Raw genomic sequence first — 24019 nt, 5'->3', positions numbered from 1 at the left:
ATGTCCTTGGATTTAGACGTACAAAGAAAAGATAGTTTGAGTGAATACAGGTCTCACAACATTTGTCCTGTGCAAAGGAACTCTGATTGTGTTACTATTAAAATATACTACATAAGCATATAGGTAATTGGTGTTAAATGTAGTTATTTTTCATGACAATTTAATTTGATTTTATTGTACACTTACAGTATATATTTTTTAAAAGGTAGCAAGCATTCTCTTGATTGGATCTTACTTTTTTGTTTTAATAATACTGTTCTGTTCAGTTGATACAACACATATGGTTCCACGTTTGTTTCCAGGGGAACGTTTTTAACCGAGGCTCCAGAAAAATCAACCAGGAAGTATACTAAAAGGTTTGTTGCTCCCTTTGATGATTAAAAAAAAGCACAAATTACAGGTAAACGGATATAAAATTGTTTAGCAGGTATGCACAGTTACTATGAATATACTGTTACTGACGCAAACTTGAGCTCGTGCACGTGTAACAGAAATATCAGTAAAACGTACGCGTAGATTGGCAAGGTAACTGGACTCGACTCACAAGGTAAACAAATACATTATCTGACACCAACAATAGTTTTAAGACTTGAGATTGCTATCTATCCATTTTCTTTACCGCTTATCCTCACTAGGGTCGCGGGCTGGTGGAGCCTAGCCCTATCGATATGTAATGAAATAAACGTGACTAAACTTTTTTTTTTTTTTTCGATTGGCAAGCTAACTGAGCTTGACTTGACTCACAAGGTAAACAAATACATGATCTAACACCAACAATAGTTTTAAGACTAGATCGTTATCGATATGTAATTAAATGCTAAACGTGATGATTAAACTTCTTTTTTAAGTCAGGGTAGTTCTTATCGTCATGTTCCAGAGCATTTCCCGTTTCTAGTAATTTACAGTATATTTTGTATATATGTACCTGGGTGGGGGTGGGTGGTTGTTTTGACGATATTCATATAATATGCGCACACACAGCCAATTTATGGCCATATTTTAATATTTTGTGGCCATGAAATACAGTGCCGTGAAGACCTATTGGCCCCCCTCTCAAATTAGTTTCCCCACTTTAATGTTTAAGATCTTCAAAGAAATGTGAATATCAGACAATTATAACTGGAGTGAACTTAAAATGCTGTTTTGAAATGGTGATTTCATTTATTAAGGGAAAAAAAACTTCTCAGTTATCTGGCCATCTGTGAAAAAGTAATTACCCCAGTTGTTAAATCATTAATTAATTGTGGCTAATCACAACTTTTGGTTAATTTTCACTGATGACACCCAAGCCTGATTACCTCCAGATCTGTATGCTATCCAGGCGCTGTTGGATAGAAGTGCTAGAGCGGCACGTGGAAAAGACTGCTTGTATAAGAGTGGTAAAATCAGAGATTTTAGATCCAGTCCGTTCTGATACTCTTTTTTTTTTTTTCTCTCCCCCTGACATGGTGGACGACTGGTTATAGCATCTGGCTCACAGTTCTGAGGACCGGGGTTCAGTCCCCGGCCCCGCCTGTGTTGAGTTTGCATGTTCTCCCCGTGCCTGCTTGCGTTTACTCCGGGCACTCCGGTTTCCTCCCACATCCCAAAAACATGCATGCTAGGTTAATTGAAGACTCTGAATTGCCCATAGGTGTGGATGTTCATTTATATGTGCCATGCGATTGGCTGGCAACCAGTTCAGGGTGTACCCTGCCTTCTGCCCGATGATAGCTGGGATAGGCTCCAGCACTACCGGGACCCAGGATAAACGGCTCAGAAAATGGATGGATGGATGGATACACCGATATCCGATCTCAAAGATCGGATTGGGACACCTCTAGTTGAGGACGCTGGGGACATTTTGAAAAGCCTGGCATTGCAAGGAATTATTTCAGTGTTGCAGAGAAACATTTAAAAAACACTACATTGAGCGCCAGGACGCTTTACCGGTGAGGTACGACCTGAAGGTCATTGGGCCTCATTCGCAGTGCATACGTACAAATTTGTGCTTTAATCATGTGTAAGAACATGTGACATGCAAATCTGTAATTCAGCAATATGTTCTTACTTGAATTTGTGAAGAAATTTGAACCTCCTTGGACCATGCATACACATAAATAATGAAGGATCAGCTTTTGAAAATGTTAAACACATCTTTTACACAATATGCACAACGTATTGAATGTACATTAATTTATAGAAACTGTAATGATAATAATGCAAACCGGAAATTTGCTATTTGCCTAAATGTCAGAAATAATGAAATGGAGGCTTCTCCGCTTTTTGTATACCCACAATCTTGAATCTTCAATTCACAAAACACAAAATATGAGCATGTTATGAAATTAAATACTCATCTTCACTCTTTCCTCACAAGATATTAAGAATTCCAAATGGGAACAAATTAGGGATGGGACGTTATCAGATTCTGATGGTATGATAACCTTGAGCTAAAATATCACAGTATTCAAATTACGTCTCTAAAATCTATTATTTTGAAAAATTGAATACAATTTATTTTTACACAAAATATAGAATATTTGGTACATTAATAAACATCTAATAAACATTAACATTATCCATCCATCCATCATGTTAAGTTTAAATAAATAAATACACACACACAATTTACAATTAAACTTTTAACTATTTTAGATATTTTATTTTATTTTTTGTTTTTTTTAACAAATTTAAAATAAAAAAACAGAATCACTACAAAACAAAAGAAAATATACTGTCCCCTTCAAAAGTATTGGAACGGGAAGGTCAATTCCTTTGTTTTTGTTGTATGCTGAAGACATTTGGGTTTCAGATCAAAAGATGAATATGAGACAAAAGTTCAGAATTCCAGCTTTTATTTCATGGTGTTTACATCTAGATCTGTTAAACAACTCCGGACAGAACATGCATGGAAGGTTGATTGAAGACTAAATTACCCGTAGGTGTGAATGTGAGTGTGAATGGTTGTTTGTTTATATGTTCCCTGCGATTGGCTGGTGACCAATTCAGGGTGTCCCTCGCCTCTCGCCCGAAGATAGCTGGGATAGGCTCCAGCACGCCCGCGACCCTAGTGAGGATAAACAGTACAGAAAATGGATGGATGGATCACCCTTACCTGCAATAACCGCATCAAGCCTGTGACCCATTGACTTCACCAGACTGTTGCAGTCTTCATTTGAAATGCTTTTCCAGGCCTTAACTGCAGCCTCTTTCAGTTCTTGTTTGTTTCTGGTGGTTTCTCCCTTCAGTCTCCTCTTAAGGAGGTAAAATGTATGCTCTATTGAGTTAAGGTCAGGTGATTGACTTGGCCAGTCGAAAACCCTCCACTTTTTCCCCCTGATGAAGTCCTTTGTTGTGCTGACAGTGTGTTTTGGATCATTGTCTTGTTGTATGATGAAGCTTCTCCCAATTAGTTTGAAAGCATTTTTATGTAAATTGCCAGACAAAATGGTTCTGTAGATGTCAGAATTAATTCTGCTGGTACCATCTTGAGTTACATCATCAATAAAGACTAGTGAGCCTGTTCCAGAAGCAGTCATGGAAGCCCAAGGCATGACATTACCTCCACCATGATTCATAGATGAGCTTGTATATTTTGGATCATAAGCAGATCCTTTCTTTCTCCATATTTTGGCCTTTCCATCACTTCATTCTTTTTGCTGATGAGTGGTTTGCATCTTGTGGCATGGCCTGTATATTTCTTCTCTGGAAGTCTTCTTCGAGCAGTGGATTGTGATACCTTCACCCTGCCCCTTGGAGGTTGGCAGTGATGTGACTGACTGTTGTCTTGGGGTGTTTCTTCACAGCTGTCACAATGTTTCTGCTGTTGATACCCTTGGCCGATCTGTTTGATGTCTGTCGCTCAGTACACCAATAGTTTTTTTTTTTTTTTTTTCCTCAGGAAATTCCAAATTGTTGTATTGGCTATGCGCAATGTTTGTGCAATAGCTCTGATCGGTTTTCTCTCTTCTCACATCTTCAAAATGGTTTGCGTTTCTCCCATAGACAGCCGTCTGGGCTTCGTGTTTTCTTAACAGCAAATGCAGTTTTCACAGGTGAAACCCAAAACCAAAATTAAGCACTATCTAATGTTTAAGCAATCAATCTAAAAGCCAACACCTGAGCAACTAGAAGCACCCATCAGTGACATCTTCCAATACTTTTGCTCACTTTAAAAGTGTGTGGGTTTAAACAAAAGATGCTCTGTCTTGAGTTGTTTAACACATTCATTCATTCATGTTCCGTTCCGCTTATCCTCACTAGGGTCGCGGGCATGCTGGAGCCTATCCCAGCTATTTACGGCTGGGAGGCGGGGTACACCCTGAACTGGTCGGCAGCCAATCGCAGGGCACATAGAAACAAACAACCATTCGCCCACACATTCACACCTAAGGGCAATTTAGAGTCTTCAATCAACCTACCATGTGTGTTTTTTGGATGTAGGAGGAAACCGGAGTGCCTGGAGAAAACCCACGCAGGCACGGGGAGAACATGCAAACTCCACACAGGCGGGGCCGGGATTTGAACCCAGGTCCTCAGAACTGTGAGGCAGATGTGCTATCCAGTCGCCCACTTTTCCGCCTTGTTTAACACATCTGGATTTCAATACCATTAAATAAAAGCTGGAATTCTGAAATTTTGTCTCATATTCATTTGATCTGAAACCCAAATGTCTTCAGTATACAACAAAAACAAAGGAATTGACCATGCCGTTCCAATACCTTTGGAGGGCACTATAAATGATGTAGTATCAAAAGAAAAAAAAAATCAGCATCCAGATAACTTGCGTATAGTTAAAAAACAACAAGTGCCATTAGGTTTGAGGAGCTGATCCGATTTCTTCAGTCTGTCTGGAAATGATCTGGCCGGTTTTGGAGAAGATTCTCTCAGAAGTTGATGAGCAGCAAGTTAGCAATAGTTCTTTAACACACTGGCACATTTGTTAATATTTTTTCTGAATTTCCATCCATCCATTTTCTGAGTCGCTTTTCCTCACTAGGGTTGCGGGCGTGCTGGAGCCTATCCCAGCAGGGAGAGGCTCAGGAGGCGGGGTAAACCCTGAACTGGTTGCCAGCCAATCGCAGGGCACATACAAACAAACAACCATTTGCACTCACAGTCACACCTACGGGCAATTTTAGAGTCTCCAATTAATGCATGTTTCTGGGATGTGGGAGGAAACCGGAGTGCCCGGAGAAAACTCTCGCAGGCACGGGGAGAACATGCAAACTCCACACAGGCGGGGCCGGGGATTGAACCCGGGTCCTCAGAACTGTGAGGCTGACGCTCTAACCAGTCGACCACCGTGCCGCTTTTTCTGAATTTGTATTGTCAAAAAAATTGAAATGTGTCCAGATTGTTGTTCAGATTTTCCTGCTGCTGTTTTTTTTAAATCAGCTTGTTCGTGTGTGTGCATTGCCACCCCTCCCCTCTGCTCAGCTGTGAAAGGGGGGGAAAAAAGGCAGCTTCGCTCTCCTTATTGACATCAAAGAGGCTGATTGTTAAGCACGTGACAGTCTCGTCTTTGAAAGCAGCCCATCATATTGCTGCGCCCCCCAACACCCCCACAAAAAAGCTAATTACCAGTAATGGGCAGTAAAGCTCTTATTGAAAACTTGACTTTTCAAACTGCCATATACCGACAGTAATCAGTCCATGAGTAGAACAAAAAAATAATGACCGGTAAGTGAGGGATCAATGTCATCACTGTTAACATATGCCAGAGATGACTGAGTTTCCTTTTTAGCACGTCATCCCGTGAAGTGAGATAGATGGTCCTTGTCCTCCTCTGGTTTCCTTGTTTTTTTCCCTTTGGTCCGATAGCCTTTTCTTTGCATCCACCTTAATATCAAACCACTTTTTCACTACAGCCATGGTGCAGACCTCGGGTTACACTGCATTGATCACAGATGCTCTCAATGCCTGAGAGTTCCCTTCCTTCAAGACAGTCGTCTGACAATTAAAAAAAAAAAAAAGGGCTAAATATTGATGCTCTGAGGCTCCGGTATCTTTTTGTTTGTCATCGACACTCCAGCGGAAATGATTTGAAAAAGCGTCGCTTTCCCCTGCCTGCACCTCAATTTCCACCGTTGTGAAGTTTCTTCTTCTAATTTTTAGGGCCAGCTTTCGCAACTTCGAACCTCCCAGCCAGTTTCATTTTGATGAGTCAAGCAGAGGGCAATAGGGGTATGGTTTATGCAAATTGAAAATGGCGGGCATGAGCCCGTCAATTAAAATGTATTTTAATTCACTAACATATACGCACGTTGGTGAGAAGAAAATTGGCCGGTAAGCACACGTTATGAATCTGACGTTGATTTTGCACGTACGCTGAACTTGTGTGTCCGGGGTAAGACCATTTCTATGCATCTATTAGTGAATGAGGCCCATTGCGCATTGCAAAGCTGCGCTCAATTTGCTAACTCAGACATCCAGGTTGTCCTTGGGAATGATGTTAAACCCATATGTAGACCAATTTTAACATGTTGTCATTTATTTCAGATAAAATGGAGGAGACGTCAAAAAGTGATGCGGCTGATCAGCCGACTATTGTTGCTGCTCAAGTTCCCTTCCTTCACCTGTGCAATACTTTAGAAAAAATCCAGAAATTGAAACTTCGTCCAGAAAAGTCCAAGACTCTTGGGGATTTTATTGAGTCATGGAGAACGTTTCATCAGGCCCTGCATAAGGATGAGCCCAAAGCAACAGACTCTTTCTACCCAGCAATGCGTCTCATTGTTCCCTCATTCGAGCGAGAGCGACTGGCCTATGGCATAAAAGAAAGCATGCTAGCTAAACTTTACATTGATGTATTATGCCTCCCAAAAAAGGGTCCCGAAGCCAACAAGCTATTGAACTACCGCACGCCCACCACGTCTCCAGGAGAGTCTGGAGACTTTGCTGGCATGGCGTACTTTGTGCTGAAGAAACGCTGCACCAGCCAGGGAAAGCTCAGCATTAAAGAAGTCAATGACTTTCTTGATTCAGTCGCCATCAACAATGCAAGCAAAAAGAAAGACCTTGTGAAAACAAGCCTGCTGCACCTCATCACGCAGAGCTCTGCTCTTGAGCAAAAATGGCTCATTAGAATGATTCTGAAGGACATGAAGCTTGGCATCAGCAAGGAAACTGTTCTTCAAGTCTTTCACCCGGATGCCGCTGAGCTCTACAATGTGACCACAGACCTGGACAAAGTGTGCCAGCAGCTCCACAGTCCCTCTGTGTCTTTGAGTGAAATTTCCATCAGACTTTTCTCTGCCTTCAAGCCCATGTTGGCCGCTGTCGCTAATATCCGCAATGTGGAGAAGCAGATGGGAAACAGCCCTTTTTACATTGAAACCAAGCTGGATGGTGAGCGAATACAACTACATAAAGATGGCGACGTGTACAAGTACTTCAGTCGAAATGCCTTTGCCTACACACAGCAGTTTGGTGGCTCTCCTTTGGAGGGTTCTTTGACACCATACATCCACAACGTATTTCAAAACCACATCGTCAATTGCATTCTCGATGGGGAGATGATGGCTTACAACCCAACTGCAAACACTTTTATGCAGAAAGGGAGCAAATTTGACATCAAGAGACTAATGGAAGATTCAGAGTTGCAGACTTGCTTCTGCGTCTTTGATGTGCTGTTAGTCAATTCCCGGAAGCTTGGCAAGGAAACTCTAAAGAAGCGCTATGAGATCCTGCAGACAATTTTCACTCCGGTTAATGGCAGGATTCACTTGGTGCTGAAAACAGAGGCTCGAACCATGCAGGATGTGGTGAATTCCCTCAATGATGCCATTGACAACCGAGAAGAGGGCATCATGGTAAAGGATCCTCTCTCCATCTACAAACCGGACAAGCGAGGTGAAGGCTGGCTGAAAATAAAACCAGAATACGTGGACGGCCTGATGGATGAGCTCGATGTTTTGATTGTTGGCGGTTACTGGGGCAAAGGGAGGCGGGGCGGTATGATGTCCCATTTCCTATGTGCTGTTGCAGAAGCTCCGAAGCCTGGCGAGAAACCCTCAGTTTTCCATACGCTCTGCCGCATCGGTTCGGGCTACACCATGAAGGAGCTGTATGACCTTGGCTTGAAGCTTTCCAAGCACTGGAAAGTTTACCGGAAAAACGACCCGCCAGCCAACATTCTGTGCACAATTGAGAAGCCTGAGGTCTACATCGAGCCTTGCAACTCAGTCATCCTACAGGTGAAGGCGGCCGAGATAGTCGGGAGCGACATGTATAAAACCAACTGCACCCTGCGCTTTCCGAGGATTGAGAAGATCCGTGATGACAAGGAGTGGCACCAGTGCATTACCCTTGCTGAGCTGGAGCAGTTCCGCAGCAAGGCGTCAGGGAAACTCGCTTCGCGGCACCTTCATATTGACGCTGCCAACGAGCCACAAAAAAAAAGACAAAAGCTGCCTGCCAAATCCAAGAAGGTTGTCAGGATCATTGAGCACTCCAAGCCCCAGGATCTCTCTGGGGTTACCAAGGAGACAGACATGTTTGAGGATGTGGAGTTCTGCATCCTGAATGGGACGGAGGATCACCCCAAAGCTGAGTTGGAGAAAGGCGTGGCCAAGTAGGTTGAACAATCATTCACAACATTGTAGGCCAAAGAATGAAAGTTCTGTGTTTTACTTATTTCAGGTCTGGCGGTATTGTCGTTCAGAACCCAGGGCGAGATACTGACTGTGTGATAGCCGGATTGGAGAACATGCGTGTGAAGAACCTGATTTCGTCCAACCAGCACGATGTTGTGTGGGCCTCCTGGCTGCTGGAGTGTCTGGAGCAGAAGCAAGTGGTTGCGTGTCAACCACGCCACATGATCCACATGTCGCCCTCCACCAAGGAACACTTCGCCAAGGAGTATGATAGCTATGGCGACAGCTACTTCCTGGACACGGACGAAAAGCAGCTGCAGGATGTGTTCAGGCGCATGGGACCGGTAAACATCTCAACAGCCGTCAATATCAGCCAAGTAGAAGAGCGATACGGCTGGGATGACCTTCCCACCAGTATGTTCAGACCTTTCACAGTTTATATGGATGATTACACTGACATCAGTGACCCTAAAACCCCAATTTCTGCAAGTTGTTTGGATATCAGGGCCCTGGAGTTTCGTTACCATGGAGGGAAAGTGGTGCAGAAGTTGGAGGAAGGCGTGTCGCACGTTGTTATCACGGCAGAAACAAGACTTGTGAATTTGAGGAGATTGAGGCGCAGCTTTCAAAAGAAGTTCAAAATCGTCAGAGACTCATGGGTGACCGATTCAGCCGAAGCAGGGCATCTGATGAATGATGACAACTATTTGGTTTGAAAAGCCTTCCCGCAAAACACTGCATTTTAATTCTTTCCTCAGCGCTAGAAGCGGCATTGTGAATGCTTAGAGATGCATTGTGTTATCTAGCAAGAAGAAGTGAATTAAGGATTATAATGTGGGGTTGCACGATTGGACTCAGGCTAGTAAATTTCTGGAGATGTCATGACATATCCACATTATCACTTTTCTGCCCATGATTTTAGCTTTTGTCTCATAATAATAATAATAATTCAGAACCAATAGGTTATATGGAGAGTAAAATAATTTCAACGTTTTTGCACTTATCCTTGATTTGAAGTTTGAAACTTTTAAGAGACGGCGCTGTTTGTGTGAATGTAACATTTTGATTACTTTTTTTAGGGTTAAGTGCTTAGCTTTGAGAGTATTTTTTTTTGTTTTGTTTTGTTTGGCTACAGCTGCATTTTACCAGGTATAAATAAATTATTATTAAACCTTCGCACACAGCTGCGAAGGTTCTGTACCCTCTGCTATTTCCCATAATACAACTTGCATAGCTGATCTTGCATAGCTCTTTTAGGACCAATTATAGTTATATCCCTCCAGAGTCATGTAGTTCATATATTTGTATTATGGGACAAACAGGATTTTATGTGTGAAATTGTTTGTTTTCCAATGCACAGTAGGGCTGTATTTTTGATTGAATGTTTTTAACAAAAATAAACATGGCAAATAACAATTTAAAATGTTTTTCCCTTTTCCTTACTAGGCTTTACACAGTCAGGATTTTTGGGGCCGATCACCGATCAGCGAGTTTAAAAAAACGATAACCGATCACCGATCCGATTACAAGATGGAGCAATGTGTCTATTTAAATGACTTGTTCATTTACTATATATACTTGTGTACTTAATTGTTCAAAAAATTATATTTACAATAAATAATGTATCTTTGTTTATCTATTTATGCCAGTGAGCCATAGTGACAGACAGAACAAATGAATGGCCTTCTATTAGTTGTCCGGAAGTACATACAGTAATTAATGAATCCACTTTTTGTGACATTTTTGTTTGTTGGTGTGCCGTGAGATTTTTCAATTGTAAAATATGTGCCTTGGCTCCAAAGGTTGGAAATCACTGTCTTTCAGGACCTGAAGTGGGCGACCAACATCAACTCCGTCCTCAAAAAGGCCCAGCAGAGGATGTACTTCCTGCGGCTTCTGAGAAAGCAGGACCTGCCACCGGAGCTGCTGAGGCAGTTCTACACAGCGGTCATCGAATCAGTCCTGTGTTCTTCCATCACAGTCTGGTTTGGTGCTGCTACAAAAAAGGACAAACTCCGACTGCAACGGACAATCAAACCCGCTGAAAGGATTGTCGGTACCCCCCTACCCACCCTTGAGGACTTGCACGCTGCCAGAACTAAGACAATGGCGTGCAAAATCCTCTCGGACCCTCCGCATCCCGGTCACCAGCTCTTCCAGCTCCTTCCCTCAGGTAGGCGCTACCGATCAATGCAAACTAGAACTAGCAGACAGTCCAACAGCTTCTTCCCTCCTGCGATCAACTTCTTAAATACCTAACCTACATTTCCATTACAACATGCTGGCAATTTGTTGACTTGATTTCGTTGTCACATTTCTGTGGGGCCAATTATACATTACTCGTGCACTCACTGTAGTTGTCTCGCCACGCTGCACTATCTGCATATCTGTCGTTGACCAATACTGGCCACTCATGCCAGAGTAGCATCTGCTCCATTTGCACACTGATTGAGGAGTATCTGCAACATTTGCACGACCAGCATTGTCCCAGATTGTCGCACTACTCGTCACTTTAAACCGCATACACTCCTTGAAGTCTCGGCGTCCTTTGCACAGTGGTCATTGCACCGGACTATTGCAATATTAGTCATTCGAACTGCTCTAAGTGCTAGAGGACTCTGCATCTTTTTGCACAATTGTCCAAAAAAAAAATAATGTACCGGCATGACCAGATAACTAGCAACCCTTTACTGCTCAGTGACTGTTTTTGTTGTTGTTGTTTTTTGTTTTGTTTTTTGTCAATGTCTTTATTTCTCAAAATTGTTCTCTGTCAATTGACTGTCTGTTGTCGTACTAGAGCGGCTCCAACTACCGGAGACAAATTCCTTGTGTTTTTTGGACATACTTGGCAAATAAAGATGATTCTGTTCTGATTGTGTATTCTAATCAGTCAGGTCAAACCAAAACATTACAACATGACAGAAATGTGTGCTAACTTACTGTAATTAAATTCCTTTATTGTAATTAAATAACTGCACACACACCAAAATTTAAGAGCCTGATTTGACAGAACGCCTGCATGTTTGCTTACAACCGTTAGTGCTAGCACTAGCTTGCTAGGCTACATAACATTTTGGTGCCTGCTTGCGGGCGGTATCGTATTAAAAGTTTGTGAACATACCTCAAGCAAGGCTTAAATTCACACCCTCTCTCGAGCACCGGTGACCACCAACACACGTTTTCCCCCATTTTGTTCTTATAAACACACGGCGCGATCCATTATTGTTGTCGTCGCCATGGTAACGAGTGTATCCGGTCACGTTTGAGTTGACAAGCCGAGGCCCAGTGATCGTAAAAAACGGGATGCAGTGGTATCGGAATACAAGATCAATAAAATCTTGTATTCCGATACCACTGCATTCCGTCAGTAGTCTGACATAGTGCAATCGTGAAAGACCAAATTTGTCTTGTAGTCTGATCCACGCATTACGTGGTGTCTGTCCCACACCGCCGGCAGTTTTTTTTTTTTTTTTTTTTTTTTTAAATAACTTTTTGGGTGGTCAGATATTTACAGTACTACGTAAAAAGACACGCGACAAGGCTAAAAATAAACTAGCTTGTGGATTCGAATATACTGTACACGATGGCGATGCACCGTATATATCTTTTGCGGAGCCGATCAATGACGTCATTAATCGTATGGGCGAATTATGACATTAAAGTCAATCAGCATAAATTGCTAATTATCGGCCGATACCGTTCAGGCTGATCAGATCGGTGAAAGATCTATTGCTTACCTCTTCAACATATGCTCATATGTCAAATAGTGTCCGAGATACCACAGGGAGAGTGTTAAAACTGGCAAAGCTCCCTGCAACAAAGACATGCTTGTGTTTTCTGTCATACAAAATGTCACCATCGTGTCTTGGGACTAGTTCAGGGGTGGGCAAAGTCAATGTGGCTCAGGGGCCACATTGACTTTTAAAATTTGACAGGTGTGCGTGTGCATCACGCTAAAAAGTCTGTTCACACACACATGTAGAGCCAAACACCACCAGCATCTTCTGTGCCATCTTTCGGATTTTTGGAAATTTGTCTGCGCTTCATGAAGCATGAAACTCATTCAGTTTGACAGTTGAAGTTCTCAAACAGTATCACATTGGAGATCAATCCGTTCCATCTGCAGCTCCCATGGCACTGTTTCAGGGTCTTGTGTGAGGGGACATGACACCAGCTGGAGTGACTTGTCAATTTCCGATAGCAGAATTTTCCACGCAGGTCGTCTCGTGATTTCCTGTATTTTTTCACGTCGAGGAACCTCTTTCAGTGTAGCCAGTGTGGGGAAATGAACAAATGACTTGTTTGACATTTGTTTTGAAATAAAGCTTGCTTGGTTTTGAAGGCTCTGATGTTTGTATACATTTCATGCACAAACTGGTCTTTCCCTTGTAGCTTCTCATTCATATGTGTCAATATGTCCACAGCAAAAGCTAAATCACAAAGCCAATATGTGTCGCTCAGCTCAGGAAAATCGTCCGTTTTCTCCAGTAATGCCAAAAAAGAGATCCTGTTTGAGCTCGCACACTTTCCCTGAACTTAACCAGCGGACATTTGAGTGGTAAAGCAAGTCCTGGTGATCAGCATCAATTTCTCAGAGAAACTTAATAAACTGATCTCTAAATTGTCATTAAAAAATAAAAGCTGAGCGGTATCCTTTATGTCGTTACTTTCGTCCAGTACCAAGGAATCAAATGTAAATAATTGCTTTTTTTGTTTAGCTTGTTAGCTAAGTCTTCATTAATTAGCTCAACACGGCGAGTCACTCTCCTGTGTGATAAGCTGATGCTTTCAAATTTGTTCTTGCTCTCAGGACACAAGATACTTGCTGTCTCTACCATGCATTCTTTCAGAAACTCTCCTTGGGAAAGAGGCTTGCAGGTCTTTGCTAGTTTGAATGTCAGCAAAAAACTAGCCTCGGTGACTAAATCTTGGATGGCAGTTTGCCAAGAAAGCTCACCAGCATCTCTACTTCCTGTGCAAGCTGAGAAGAGCCCCATCATGTGCTCATTCTACGGAGGGACCATAGAGAGCATCCTGACCAACTACATCACTGTGTGGTACGGGGCCTGCACCGCATCCTGCCGCAAGACTCTCCATCGCATAGTGAGGGCAGCTGAGAAGATCATCGGAACCTCTCTTCCCTTCCTGCAAGACATTTACAGCACCCGCCTCACCCGCAAAGCCCTCCGCATAGCAGGAGTGCCCACCCACCCGTCACACAGCCTCTTCAGTCTGGTGCCATCAGGCAGGAGACAGCGGAGTCTGCGGGCCAGGACTATCCATCCATCCATCCATTTTCTGAGCCGCTTCTCCTCACTAGGGTCGCGGGCGTGCTGGATCCTATCCCAGCTATCATCGGCCAGGCGGCGAGGTACACCCTGAACTGGTTGCCAGCCAATCGCAGGGCACATACAAACAAACAACCATTCGCACTCACATTCACACCTACGGGCAATTTAGAGTCTCCAATTCATGCATGTTTTTGGGATGTGGGAGGAAACCGGAGTGCCCGGAGAAAACCCACGCAGGCACGGAGAGAACATGCAAACTCCACACAGGCGGGGCCGGGGATTGAACCCAGGTCCTCAGAACTGTGAGGCTGACGCTTAAACCAGTCATCCACCGGGCCGCCTCGGGCCAGGACGAGCTGACTTTTATTCATCAGGCTGTCAGGAATCTGAACTCTCTGCCCCCTCTACCTCTTCTGTCCGCCGCCCACCTGAACTCTAAACTTTTGACGCCCTGCAAACATGTAGATGCACACACACTCACGCAATACACGCGCACACACACACGCACACATTCACACCAGACTCCTGGTCACACCAGCCACTTTAGCAGCATTGGGGTTTTGTCATCTAATTTATAAATGTCTTATTTTCCTTGGTTCTCTGACATTGACTATGTTGCACACGTCACCGGACCTTTGATATTTGCACATTCAATTAATTATTTGTATACTGTATATGCCATAGTTTATTTAGCTTTGATATTGATGTTATTCTTTGTAGCGCCGCGGGCCCTTGAGTACCGTAATTTCAATCCTCTGTATGTGTTACGCATATTGAAGAATTGACAATAAAAAGTACCTTGTACCTTGTCAGATAAATGTGTTTTGCTGAGCCTGCAAGCTTGATTTTAACCGCTGAGCCGTAGCCATCAGCCGCCGTAGCCTGCGTTGATTGGTTGTTAGCACAATCAGCATGGTTCATCAAAAAGTGATGGCTGATGTTATTTTCCTCTAAAACCGCAATGGTTTCTTTACAAATTAGACATACAGCCTTTGACTGCATTTCAGTGAAAAAGTATTCAGTAGTCCAGTCGATATTAAACACTCAGCACTCACTCTCGACTTTTTTCTTATTTGGCCCACTCATGGTAGAAGAAGGGTTCAGAGCGGTAGCAGAGTCAAAACAGAACAGTCAAAGTCATTTTATCACTGTACCTACTGCACTACCTGGTGAAACCACTGGCTATTACAGGACAAGGTCAAATGAATGTCATAATTTTTATATTATTTGGGCGATTCTGTACCAATCTTTGGCGGGCCGGATGTGGCCTCCGGGCCGTAGTTTTTCCACCCCTGGAATAGTTGATATAACCTTCATTTCCTCAGCCTCGGGTTGCTAACTGTGGTGTCCTGGAGATTGTTGGGTGTAAAATTAATTTATTTGGGAGTGAAAAGGTTTCCACAGAGCCTTTAAGGCAGGGGTGTCCAATGTCCGGTCTATGGGCCATCCGTGTACCGCCGTCCATTTTTGTGTGGGCCGTGGCATGTACTAAAAATAATATTTGAGACGGCTCGCATCCCTAATATTCCCGGACTTAATATATTGCCATATGCAGCGTGGCTCTTTGTTTTCCTCGTCTCTCACCTCCAAGCAGACTGAATGAGAGGTTCACTCTGCACATGGGTCTCACCACCTGGGCGCGTTTGTTTAAAGGAGAATGAACGGAGTAACCCTCTTGTCAGTCATCCAGTCTCTTTGTCTCTGTATGCAAGTGTCATACAGCGCAGCAAGTGAGCCTCATAAGGACCAACACAAGGTAATGTACAGTGTTGTGAAAAAGTATTTGCTCCCTTCTCAAATTCTTATATTTTTGCATAGTTTCCCCACTTTAATGTTTAAGATCATCAAGCAAATGTCAGACAAATATAACCCAAGTGAACTTAAAATGCTGTTTTTAAATAGTGATTTCAAATGTTCAAGGTTACCTGGCCCTGTGGGGAAAAGTAATGCCCTGCTAAACCTAATAATTGGTTGGGCCATCCTCAGCAGCAACAACTGAAATCAAGCGTTTTATATAACTGGCAATGAGTCTTTCACGTCTGTGGAGATATTTTGGCCCATTCTTCCTTGCAGAATTGTTTAAATTCAGCAAAAAATGAAGGTTTTCAAGCTTGAACGGCCTTTTTAGGGTCATGCCACTGCATTTCAATCAGATTCAAGTCGGACTTTGACTTGGCCACCCCAAAACCTTCATTTAGGTTTTTTCTTTAAGCCATTCAGAAGTTTACTTGCGTGTGTGTTTTGGATTGTTATCCTGCTGCAGAACCCAAATGTGCTTCAGCTTGAGGTCCCAAATTGATGGCTGAACATTCTCCTTCAGGATTTTCTGTTAAAGAACAGAATTAATTGGTCCATCAATCACAGCAAGTTGTCCAGGTCCCGAAGGAGGAACGCAGCCCAAAACCAGCACCACTATGTTTGACTGTTGGTGTAATGTTCTTTTTCTTTTTCTACACTTATGCCAGATGTAACGAGACACACGTCTTCCACAAAGCTCAACTTTTATCTCGTCAGTCCATATATTCTCCGAAAAGTCTTGGGAATCATTCAGATGTTTTTTTTTTTTTTTTTTTTTTGCAAAAGTAAGACGAGTCTTTATGTTCTTTTTGATCAGCAGTGGTTTTTGCATTGGAACTCTGCCATAGATGCAATTTTTGCCCAGTCTCTTCCTTATTGTTGTGTCATGAACACTGACCTTAACTGAGGCAAGGGAGTCCTGCGGTTCTTTAGAAGTTGTCCTGAGTTCCTTTGTGGCATCCTGGATGAGTCATTCCTGTTCTCTTGGGGTAATCTTTGTAGACCAGCCATTCCTGGGAAGGGTCAGCACTGTTCAATGTTTTCTGCATGTGAAGATAATGGCTCTCCCTATGGTTCGCTGGAATCCTAAGCTTTAGAAATGGCTTTTGTAACCCTTTCCAGACTGATAGATGTCAGTTACTTTATTTCTTGACTGTTCTGGAATTTCTTTGGATGGTGTCATTTTGTTGCAGGTTTAACCAAAAATTGGGATTATCTACAATTAATTCATGATTAAACAAGGGGGGTAATTACTTTTTCACACAGGGTCAGGTAACTTTGAATATTTTTTTTCCCTTAATAAATGAAATCACCATTTAAAACACCATTTTATGTTTACTCGGGTTATATTTGTCTGATATTTACGTTTCTTTGAGTTTGTCAAACAAAGTGGGGAAACGATGCAAAAATATAAGAATTTGAGAAGGGGGCAAATATTTTTTTCATGGCATTGTATCTATGCAAGATCATCCTTTGTCGTGAAATGTCACAAGGGTGGAAAACCAGACAAGCACTTGACTCGTATGATAGTTGTGCAAATATTTTTTATAAAATTAGTATTACTGTGGCGGCACGGTGGACGACTGGTTAGAGCGTCTGCCTCACAGTTCTGAGGAACTGGGTTCAATCCCCGGCCCCGCCTGTGTGGAATTCGCATGTTCTCCCCGTGCCTGCGTGGGTTTTCTCTGGGCACTCCGGTTTCCTCCCACATCCCAAAAACATGCATGGTAGGTTAATTGAAGACGCTAAATTGCCCGTAGGTATGAATGTGAGTGCGAATGGTTGTTTGTTTGTGTGTGCCCTGCGATTGGCTGGCAACCAGTTGAGGGTGTACCCCGCCTCCTGCCCGATGATAGCTGGGATAGGCTCCAGCACGCCCGCGACCCTAGTGAGAAGAAGCGGCTCAGAAAATGGATGCATGGATGGATAGTATTACTGTCTATTAAAGACCCCATAAAGTGAAATCATGTCTAAATACATTATACATTTGAACATGATTGATGAAAACGTGCAGACTTAGCATTTTTCACATAACACAGGCAATAGCGAAAGGTTGCCTGCCCTCCTTAGACAGCACCATCTTTGTTGTTTCAAACATCTGCAACACACTTGCCCGTGGCTTTCTTTGAGTCAAACAGGGACAACACACTTTCCTTATCTGGCAGTTTCTGCTGTACAAATACCATGGGTGACAAGAAGCAATCAACCAATGTACATATTTGAGCTCTTGAAAGGCTTTATGAGCCATTGTTTTAATGGCAGGCCGCATGCTATTCTTTTCAGGGTGGAAGTGGGAACCCATCCTTGTCCTCCATGACTCCTTGCAATATACTGTTTACTGATTCTCAAACAGCCAGAAGAGTTTTAAGAAAAATATCATTGAAGATACAGTATCCAAACCTGGAAGTACATTGTCACGAATGAAGGTCTTGCATTCCCCTCAAAAAAAGAACATAAAACCTTCATTCAGAAAGCAAAGGTTTTGTGGGATCTTGCATTTTTTCCCCTGACCATTCCACTTTAGTGGCTCTGCAGGTTTCTATAAATGTGATTACATAATGCAATCCACTTCCACCCTAAACATTTCAGCATTGCAAGAGATTCTTATAGAAATTTAATAATTGGGAGAAGAATTTAGTCTTCCGTACTGGTTACACATACATTGTGCTTTAGAATGCACAACTCAGAAATGCTTCTCCCACACTGGACTATTTCCAGGTATTGCAGAATTTAGTATGACTGTCAGGCCTTAATTAGAGGTACTGAACTAGTATTTACTCCTGCAGGGCGTTTGTGTGTGTGTGCATGGTGTCAAAGTAGCAGAACCGTTGAGCCTAAAGTCCAAGTTCTGTTCTTTTAAAAACCCAAATCACAACAGGAAGAATTAGCTGAAAGATGGCAAATCCTAATGGGAGAAATGGCATGATGTGGTTAGCAATGGGAGTGATCCCACTAAAGTAATCTGGACATGAGCAGGGGATCACCAAAGCAGCTAAAAGGAACAAATATACAGTACACAAGTCACAGAATGACATACCTTATCTGACAGTGTGAATGTGAGCGTATAGTTGTCTGTCTCAATGTGCGCTGTGATTGATTGACGACCAATCCAGGGTGTTGTCTGCCCTCAGTGCAGTAGTTAAGTCCAGCTTTTATTTTGTCCAGAATGCGGCAGCTTGTATTTTAACTAGGTATGACCATATTGACCCTTGGCCTCTCTTCACTGGCTCCCTGTTCAGGTTAGAGCAGATTTTAAGGTGCTGTTGCTAACCTATAAAATTGTAAACAGTTTATATTTGACTGAACTTGTGGATATTTATGTTCCTACATGGCCTCTGTGCTTGAAGGGGAGCAGCCGTCTAATTGTCCCTAAGGTCAGAAGAAGCCGTTCAGTGAATGAGCCAATTGTCTTCCTCTTGACATCAGGCATGCCTGCTTGATCGAGAATTTTAAGGCAAAATGAAAGACTCACTTGTTCACTGTTGGTGGTTTCCTATTTTAAGTGAGAGTTGTTTTTATCAGTCTTTTTTTGTTTTTATTGATGAAACAGTTTGTACTTTGCTTTATTTATCAATCTGTTTCTACTTTGTTGTTACTTTCACTCATCTCTATTTGAATGTGTAATTGTTTTTACTCATCTGTACAATGATTGAAAGTGCTCAATAAATGTATTATTCTTATTATTATCATTATTACTATTATTATGCTATTTTGTTATCAAATCTCTAAATAGTCTAACTCATCTTACTCCTCTGAGCTGCTAAAATTTGGTTGAGTTGAGAGAGTGCATTAATGGATAGCTCCTCAAGATCCAAAGTTCCAAAACCTTTGTGTTCCAGCAGATCTTTGGTAAGTTGCTCCTTCTTACGATTTTATATTGGTTAGGATCTGTATTATGGTGGCTTCTGCTCATTCTGTTTATCATCACTGTCACTCTATCAAGAATTTGCAGAACCTTCAACAGCACTACACTGTTGAGCCCATTTGATTTCTTGGTCTAGCATCAGTTTTTGGTGTTCAACCATCCATCTATCCATCCATTGTCAACACTGCTTCTCCTGGTTAGGGTCACGGGACGCTGGAGCCTATCCCAGCTGACTTTGGGCGAAAGGCGGACTACACCCTGAACTGGTCGCCAGTCAGTCGCAGGGCACTTATAGACACAGACAACCATTCGCACTCACATTCACACAGTCACTGAGTGGGAACTGAACCCACGCTGCCCACCCCAAAGTCAGGCGAGTGTACCACGACACCATCAGTGACCTTGGTGTTCAACCATTGTTTCTTAAAATAACATGAAAAATCCTTTAACAACAAATAAATTGAAGACACCGGGACTATTTTCGTCAACTAGTAGCCTTCAGTATATACATTGTGTAAGTGTTGCTATTGCTCTTCTATTTTTCACTGGGCACACTCAATACAGGAAGTCCTCGATTTACAAACGAGTTCCATTCATACGCTGGCGACGTAATATATGACGTGTATATGACTTTAAGACTGAATGTATATTTGTAACTTTAAATCGCAATCTTCACATTTCTGTGGAAATTCTGTCTAACTCTCTTGGACTTGACTCACCTCAAGTGGAGGAGAGGGATGCGGCGACTGCGCTGCAGTGCAAGCATAACGTCAGAGCTGGAGATATTTTATCAGTTGTGCGAGAGTGAGGAGCGTAGCGACCGGATGCGAGGGAGAGTGGCTTTTCAATATAAATGGATCTGTAGCTAAGGGGAATGCTAATGGACTCCCTACACGTAGCACTTCCGCTTTACCCATTGAAATGAATGGAAATGCCCTTGATCCTTTCCAGGCCCCAATCAGAAAAAAATACTATAATCCATCCATTCTCAGTTCCGCTTATCCTCACTTGGGTCGCGGGTGTGCTGGAGCCTATCCCAGCTGACTTTGGGCGAGAGGTGGGGTAGGCCTACACCCTGAACTGGTTGCCAGCCAATCGCAGGGCACATATAGACAAACAATAATTCACACCTATGGACAATTTAGAGTCTTCAATCAACCTACCATGAATGTTTCTGTAATGTGGGAGGGAACAGGAATACTCTGAGAAAACACATGCAGCCACAAGAAAAACTTCACATAAGAAGGCCAGAGCCTGCATCTGCACTCACAACCTCTGGATTGTGAGCCGGATGTACTAACCACCGTAATATACTGTATAAAAACATATACTGTTGTAATGGCATCATTAATTAAAAACAGTTTTTGTCACACATTCTCATTCAATTCAATGCACATTTTACTGCTCATTCTGGTGTGTGTATGTATGTGTGTGTGTGTGTGCGCGCGCGCCTTGGCCACCTTGGGGCAGTATTAAGGCCAACTCGTACTTAACACTTACTCTCCTGCCTGGATGCAGCAGACAATCATATTGCGGCGGGGGTGTCCTCTCTCGAACTCAATTGTAATTCATTCCTTCTTTGCAGGGGAACAAGAATACAGTATATGACTGTGAGTACTGTTTTATAGTCTGTATACATGTATTGCTGCACCATTTGTGTTCAAATATCTGTTACCAAGGCTATACTCACACTGCAGGTCAATTCCGTTTCATGTCAGTGTGAACAGTACAATTCCGAATTTTTCATAACCGACCCAGGCGTCTTTCATACGTGGATATAAATCGTATACGTATCCGATGCGAGCTTGCAAGTCTCGCTCATCTGACGTATATATCATCAAAAGGTGGCAAACATCAAACATCACGAGTGTTTTACAAAACAGATACACCACAAAAGCAACAGGGGGGAAGGAGCAGAAAACAGTCAGTGGCGAAAGGAAGATGCTTTAGAACTGATAAATGTAAGGAAATGTTGGCTCCAGAACATGAAAAGTCCACACAGGAAAGCCGGAGCCCGGATTTGAACCTATGACCTCTGAACTTTGAGGCAGATGTGCTAACCAATTGTGCACCATTCTGTTTAAAAAAAAAAGAAAATACTGACAATGCCAATACTGTAAAGTCGACAAAGACAAAGTATTTGAATGCATCACAGGCCTTGATAACGAACCAAAAGTCACCGTTAAATGACCTCGAGCAACGGGGAGCCTTTATTTTGTAGAAAACTAACCGGAAATGGTGACCCTTTCTACGGCTGCCTGACAGCTTCCTGCGAACACGCACAGTTCCTTGGCCAATATGGCGGCGACTTGACGAAGGCAGCAGGATGAAGAGGGTGAGGGCTTGAAAAAGCAAAGAGGTCCGTCACAGGCTGCGGGCCCATCCGCCGACACCAAGCCAAGACCATGTTGGAAGAGGACAGCCGCCGCATCGTAGCGGGACCGAGGTGTCGGTGAACGTGTGGATAGGATAAGAGGCGTTCGCGAGGCCACGCAAGAGGAGAGGAGGAGCGGAGCAGCGGAGCAGCGGAGCGGGCTAGGACAGCGGCTTCCACCGGTCAGCCATGGAAGATGCGGCCCGGGCTTGCCAGCGTCTAATTTGCCACCCGGCCCACGCTCACACGGATGGGAATTAGCGGCGAAGGCCCAGGCAAGCCGGGACGAGCCACCAGCCGACACCTGAAGGCGGAGGAACGCGAAGCGGACCCCACGTCAATGACTGTTGCGGCAGAGGAACCGCCACGGTGGAGTCGGCCGGTTCCCAAAATATGACCAGGGGTGCTGGGACGTGTTGGCAGCAAGATGACGACGACGGCTTTCAAATCTGGCTAGAACCCCCCCGCGAGAACCAAAAGCCATTCACCGACTCCGAGAGGGCGCAGAGATGGCGACTGTCCTTGGCATCCCTCTTGTTTCTCACCATCCTCCTCTCTGATCACCTGTGGTTCTGCGCCGAGGCCAAAGTGGCCAAGACCCGGGACAAGTTCGGATCGTCTCGTGTCCTCTCCCCCCAAACTCATTCAGCACACAGCAGCCTCAGAGAAACCCCCCGCGCTATTTTTGTAGGAAACTCGAGCAAACAGTTGTTGCGGCTGGAAACTTGCCACGCGGACAGTTTGTCCAACACCTGCTTGACTTTGGCCGACGCCGACCATTTGTGCAGGGGCCTCTCGGCTAAAGAGGGCACGTCGACGGCTGTAAATATGAGCGATTTGTACCTCTCCTTTTGTAACTCCTACTCGCTGCTGGATTTGTTCGACGGCTCGACGAGTCCGGACAATTTGAACTGCAGCTTGGACGTGCTCGGCGACGGCGACACGACCCGATGCACCCTGTGCGTGCAGGCGTACCAGCGCTACGACCAGCACGCCCAGGAGAAATACGACGACTTTGATCTCCTCACTCGGAAATACGAGCCGGGCACGTATTCGGTACGGACGTGCATGGAGCAGTGCAAGGTAGGCGAGGGGACCTCGGGTTGGGGGGGGGGGGGGGGGGGGGGGGGTGGGGGGGTCTTTGGAGGTGGCTTTGTGCTTTTTGGCTGATGGCAAGGGTGATGCGGTGGCCATCTGTTGATTTGGACGCCAGCTTTGTGGTCCTCCTCATCCTCCTGTCGCCATGGAGACGGGTGACAGATTCAAGGAGATGGACCAGCCTCATGTTCATTCATGTAGCTGCCTGGCAGCCCCATGCTAATGTGCACATGGAGGCCCTACTACAGGATGCCTCTCATCCTTGCATCATTCGTTCTTTCTATTTTGGCAACTGAAAAATTATCCAATCCATCCATTTTCTATACTGCTTATACTCATGCGGGTCATGGGTGAGCTCCCAGCTGACTTTGGGTAATAGGAGGGGTTCACCCGACTGGTCGCCAGCCAATTGAAGGACACAGTGGTGCCTTGAGATAATGGTGAGCTGACTGTGAGCTGAGTTTATGAGATTCAGGCCATCATTTCCTTTGACTTGCAAGCGCAAACTTGTGCTATGAGCGTTTTATGGTGGGGGCTAACTCAACTCAACTCACTTCACAATCAGCATCAATTTGGCAGATAGTGAACAATTCTTAAAAAAAAAAAAAGAAGCTTTGTTTTTAATGCCACTCCCAGTTGAAGTTTACGGGTAAACCAAGCAAATCAAAAAGCATTACACATTTTGTATTCAAAATAAGTTTTTTTTTTTTTTTTAACCATGTAAGCAACATATATTTGAATACAACTGTTGGAGCAACACATGCAGAAAGACAATCAAAATACTTGCAGGCATATATTGCTGGCATCAGGTGGAAACCTCAACAATACCAAAACTTTACAGGGAACAAAAAAACGGCATGTTTGCTGAGCCATTAACATTGTATCAATAAAGAAGTCATTTTTAACACTTTATATTGGACAATAATTTACAAAATAACATACTCAGTTGGGGAGTGAGTATTATCAATTTGTAAAAAGAAAAAAAAATGGCATTGACCAAATATGGACATAGGAG

At 43.5% G+C, this 24019-nt stretch overlaps 2 protein-coding genes across 9 annotated transcripts in view; both read left to right on the top strand.

Annotated features, from left to right (window-relative positions):
* The first annotated feature begins 217 nt into the window (after positions 1-217).
* Positions 218-11421, top strand: lig4 (ligase IV, DNA, ATP-dependent). 3 transcript variants are annotated; one of them, XM_061785730.1, is made up of 3 exons: positions 218-356; positions 6484-8557; positions 8626-11421. In XM_061785730.1, the coding sequence occupies exons 2-3, from the start codon at positions 6489-6491 to the stop codon at positions 9293-9295; spliced, it is 2739 nt and encodes a 912-aa protein (XP_061641714.1). In that variant the 5' UTR covers positions 218-356; positions 6484-6488; the 3' UTR covers positions 9296-11421. The 3 variants fall into 3 exon arrangements, with proteins under 3 accessions (XP_061641714.1, XP_061641723.1, XP_061641731.1); XM_061785739.1 differs by having other exon boundaries at positions 328-400; XM_061785747.1 differs by lacking the exon at positions 218-356 and adding an exon at positions 418-547.
* Positions 11422-21743: 10322 nt separating this feature from the next.
* Positions 21744-24019, top strand: part of LOC133483868 (NALCN channel auxiliary factor 1-like) — a 35366-nt gene continuing 33090 nt past the window's right edge. For 4 of the 6 annotated variants that reach the window (XR_009790225.1, XR_009790224.1, XR_009790223.1 and 1 more), the window contains exon 1: positions 21745-22989. Coding sequence is in view for 2 of the 6 variants with exons in the window: in XM_061785694.1 (XP_061641678.1) it covers positions 22300-22989 (690 nt within the window). In the remaining 4 variants the exon portion in view is untranslated. Of the gene's footprint in view, positions 22990-24019 lie in introns of all 6 variants that reach the window. The other 2 variants (XR_009790226.1, XM_061785711.1) reach the window with 1 other exon arrangement.

The sequence above is a fragment of the Phyllopteryx taeniolatus genome, chromosome 1 (assembly GCF_024500385.1).
Source record: "Phyllopteryx taeniolatus isolate TA_2022b chromosome 1, UOR_Ptae_1.2, whole genome shotgun sequence".
Lineage (NCBI taxonomy): Eukaryota > Metazoa > Chordata > Actinopteri > Syngnathiformes > Syngnathidae > Phyllopteryx > Phyllopteryx taeniolatus.
This window is presented reverse-complemented; position numbering and strand designations above follow the sequence as displayed.

What these genes read in the sequence shown, in the direction of transcription:
- lig4 (XM_061785730.1), top strand. Translation starts at nt 6,489, where the DNA reads ATGGAGGAGACGTCAAAAAGTGATGCGGCTGATCAGCCGACTATTGTT. An exon ending in TTGGAGAAAGGCGTGGCCAA is followed by an intron (nt 8,558 to 8,625) that starts GTAGGTTGAACA and finishes TACTTATTTCAG; the next exon opens with GTCTGGCGGTATTGTCGTTC.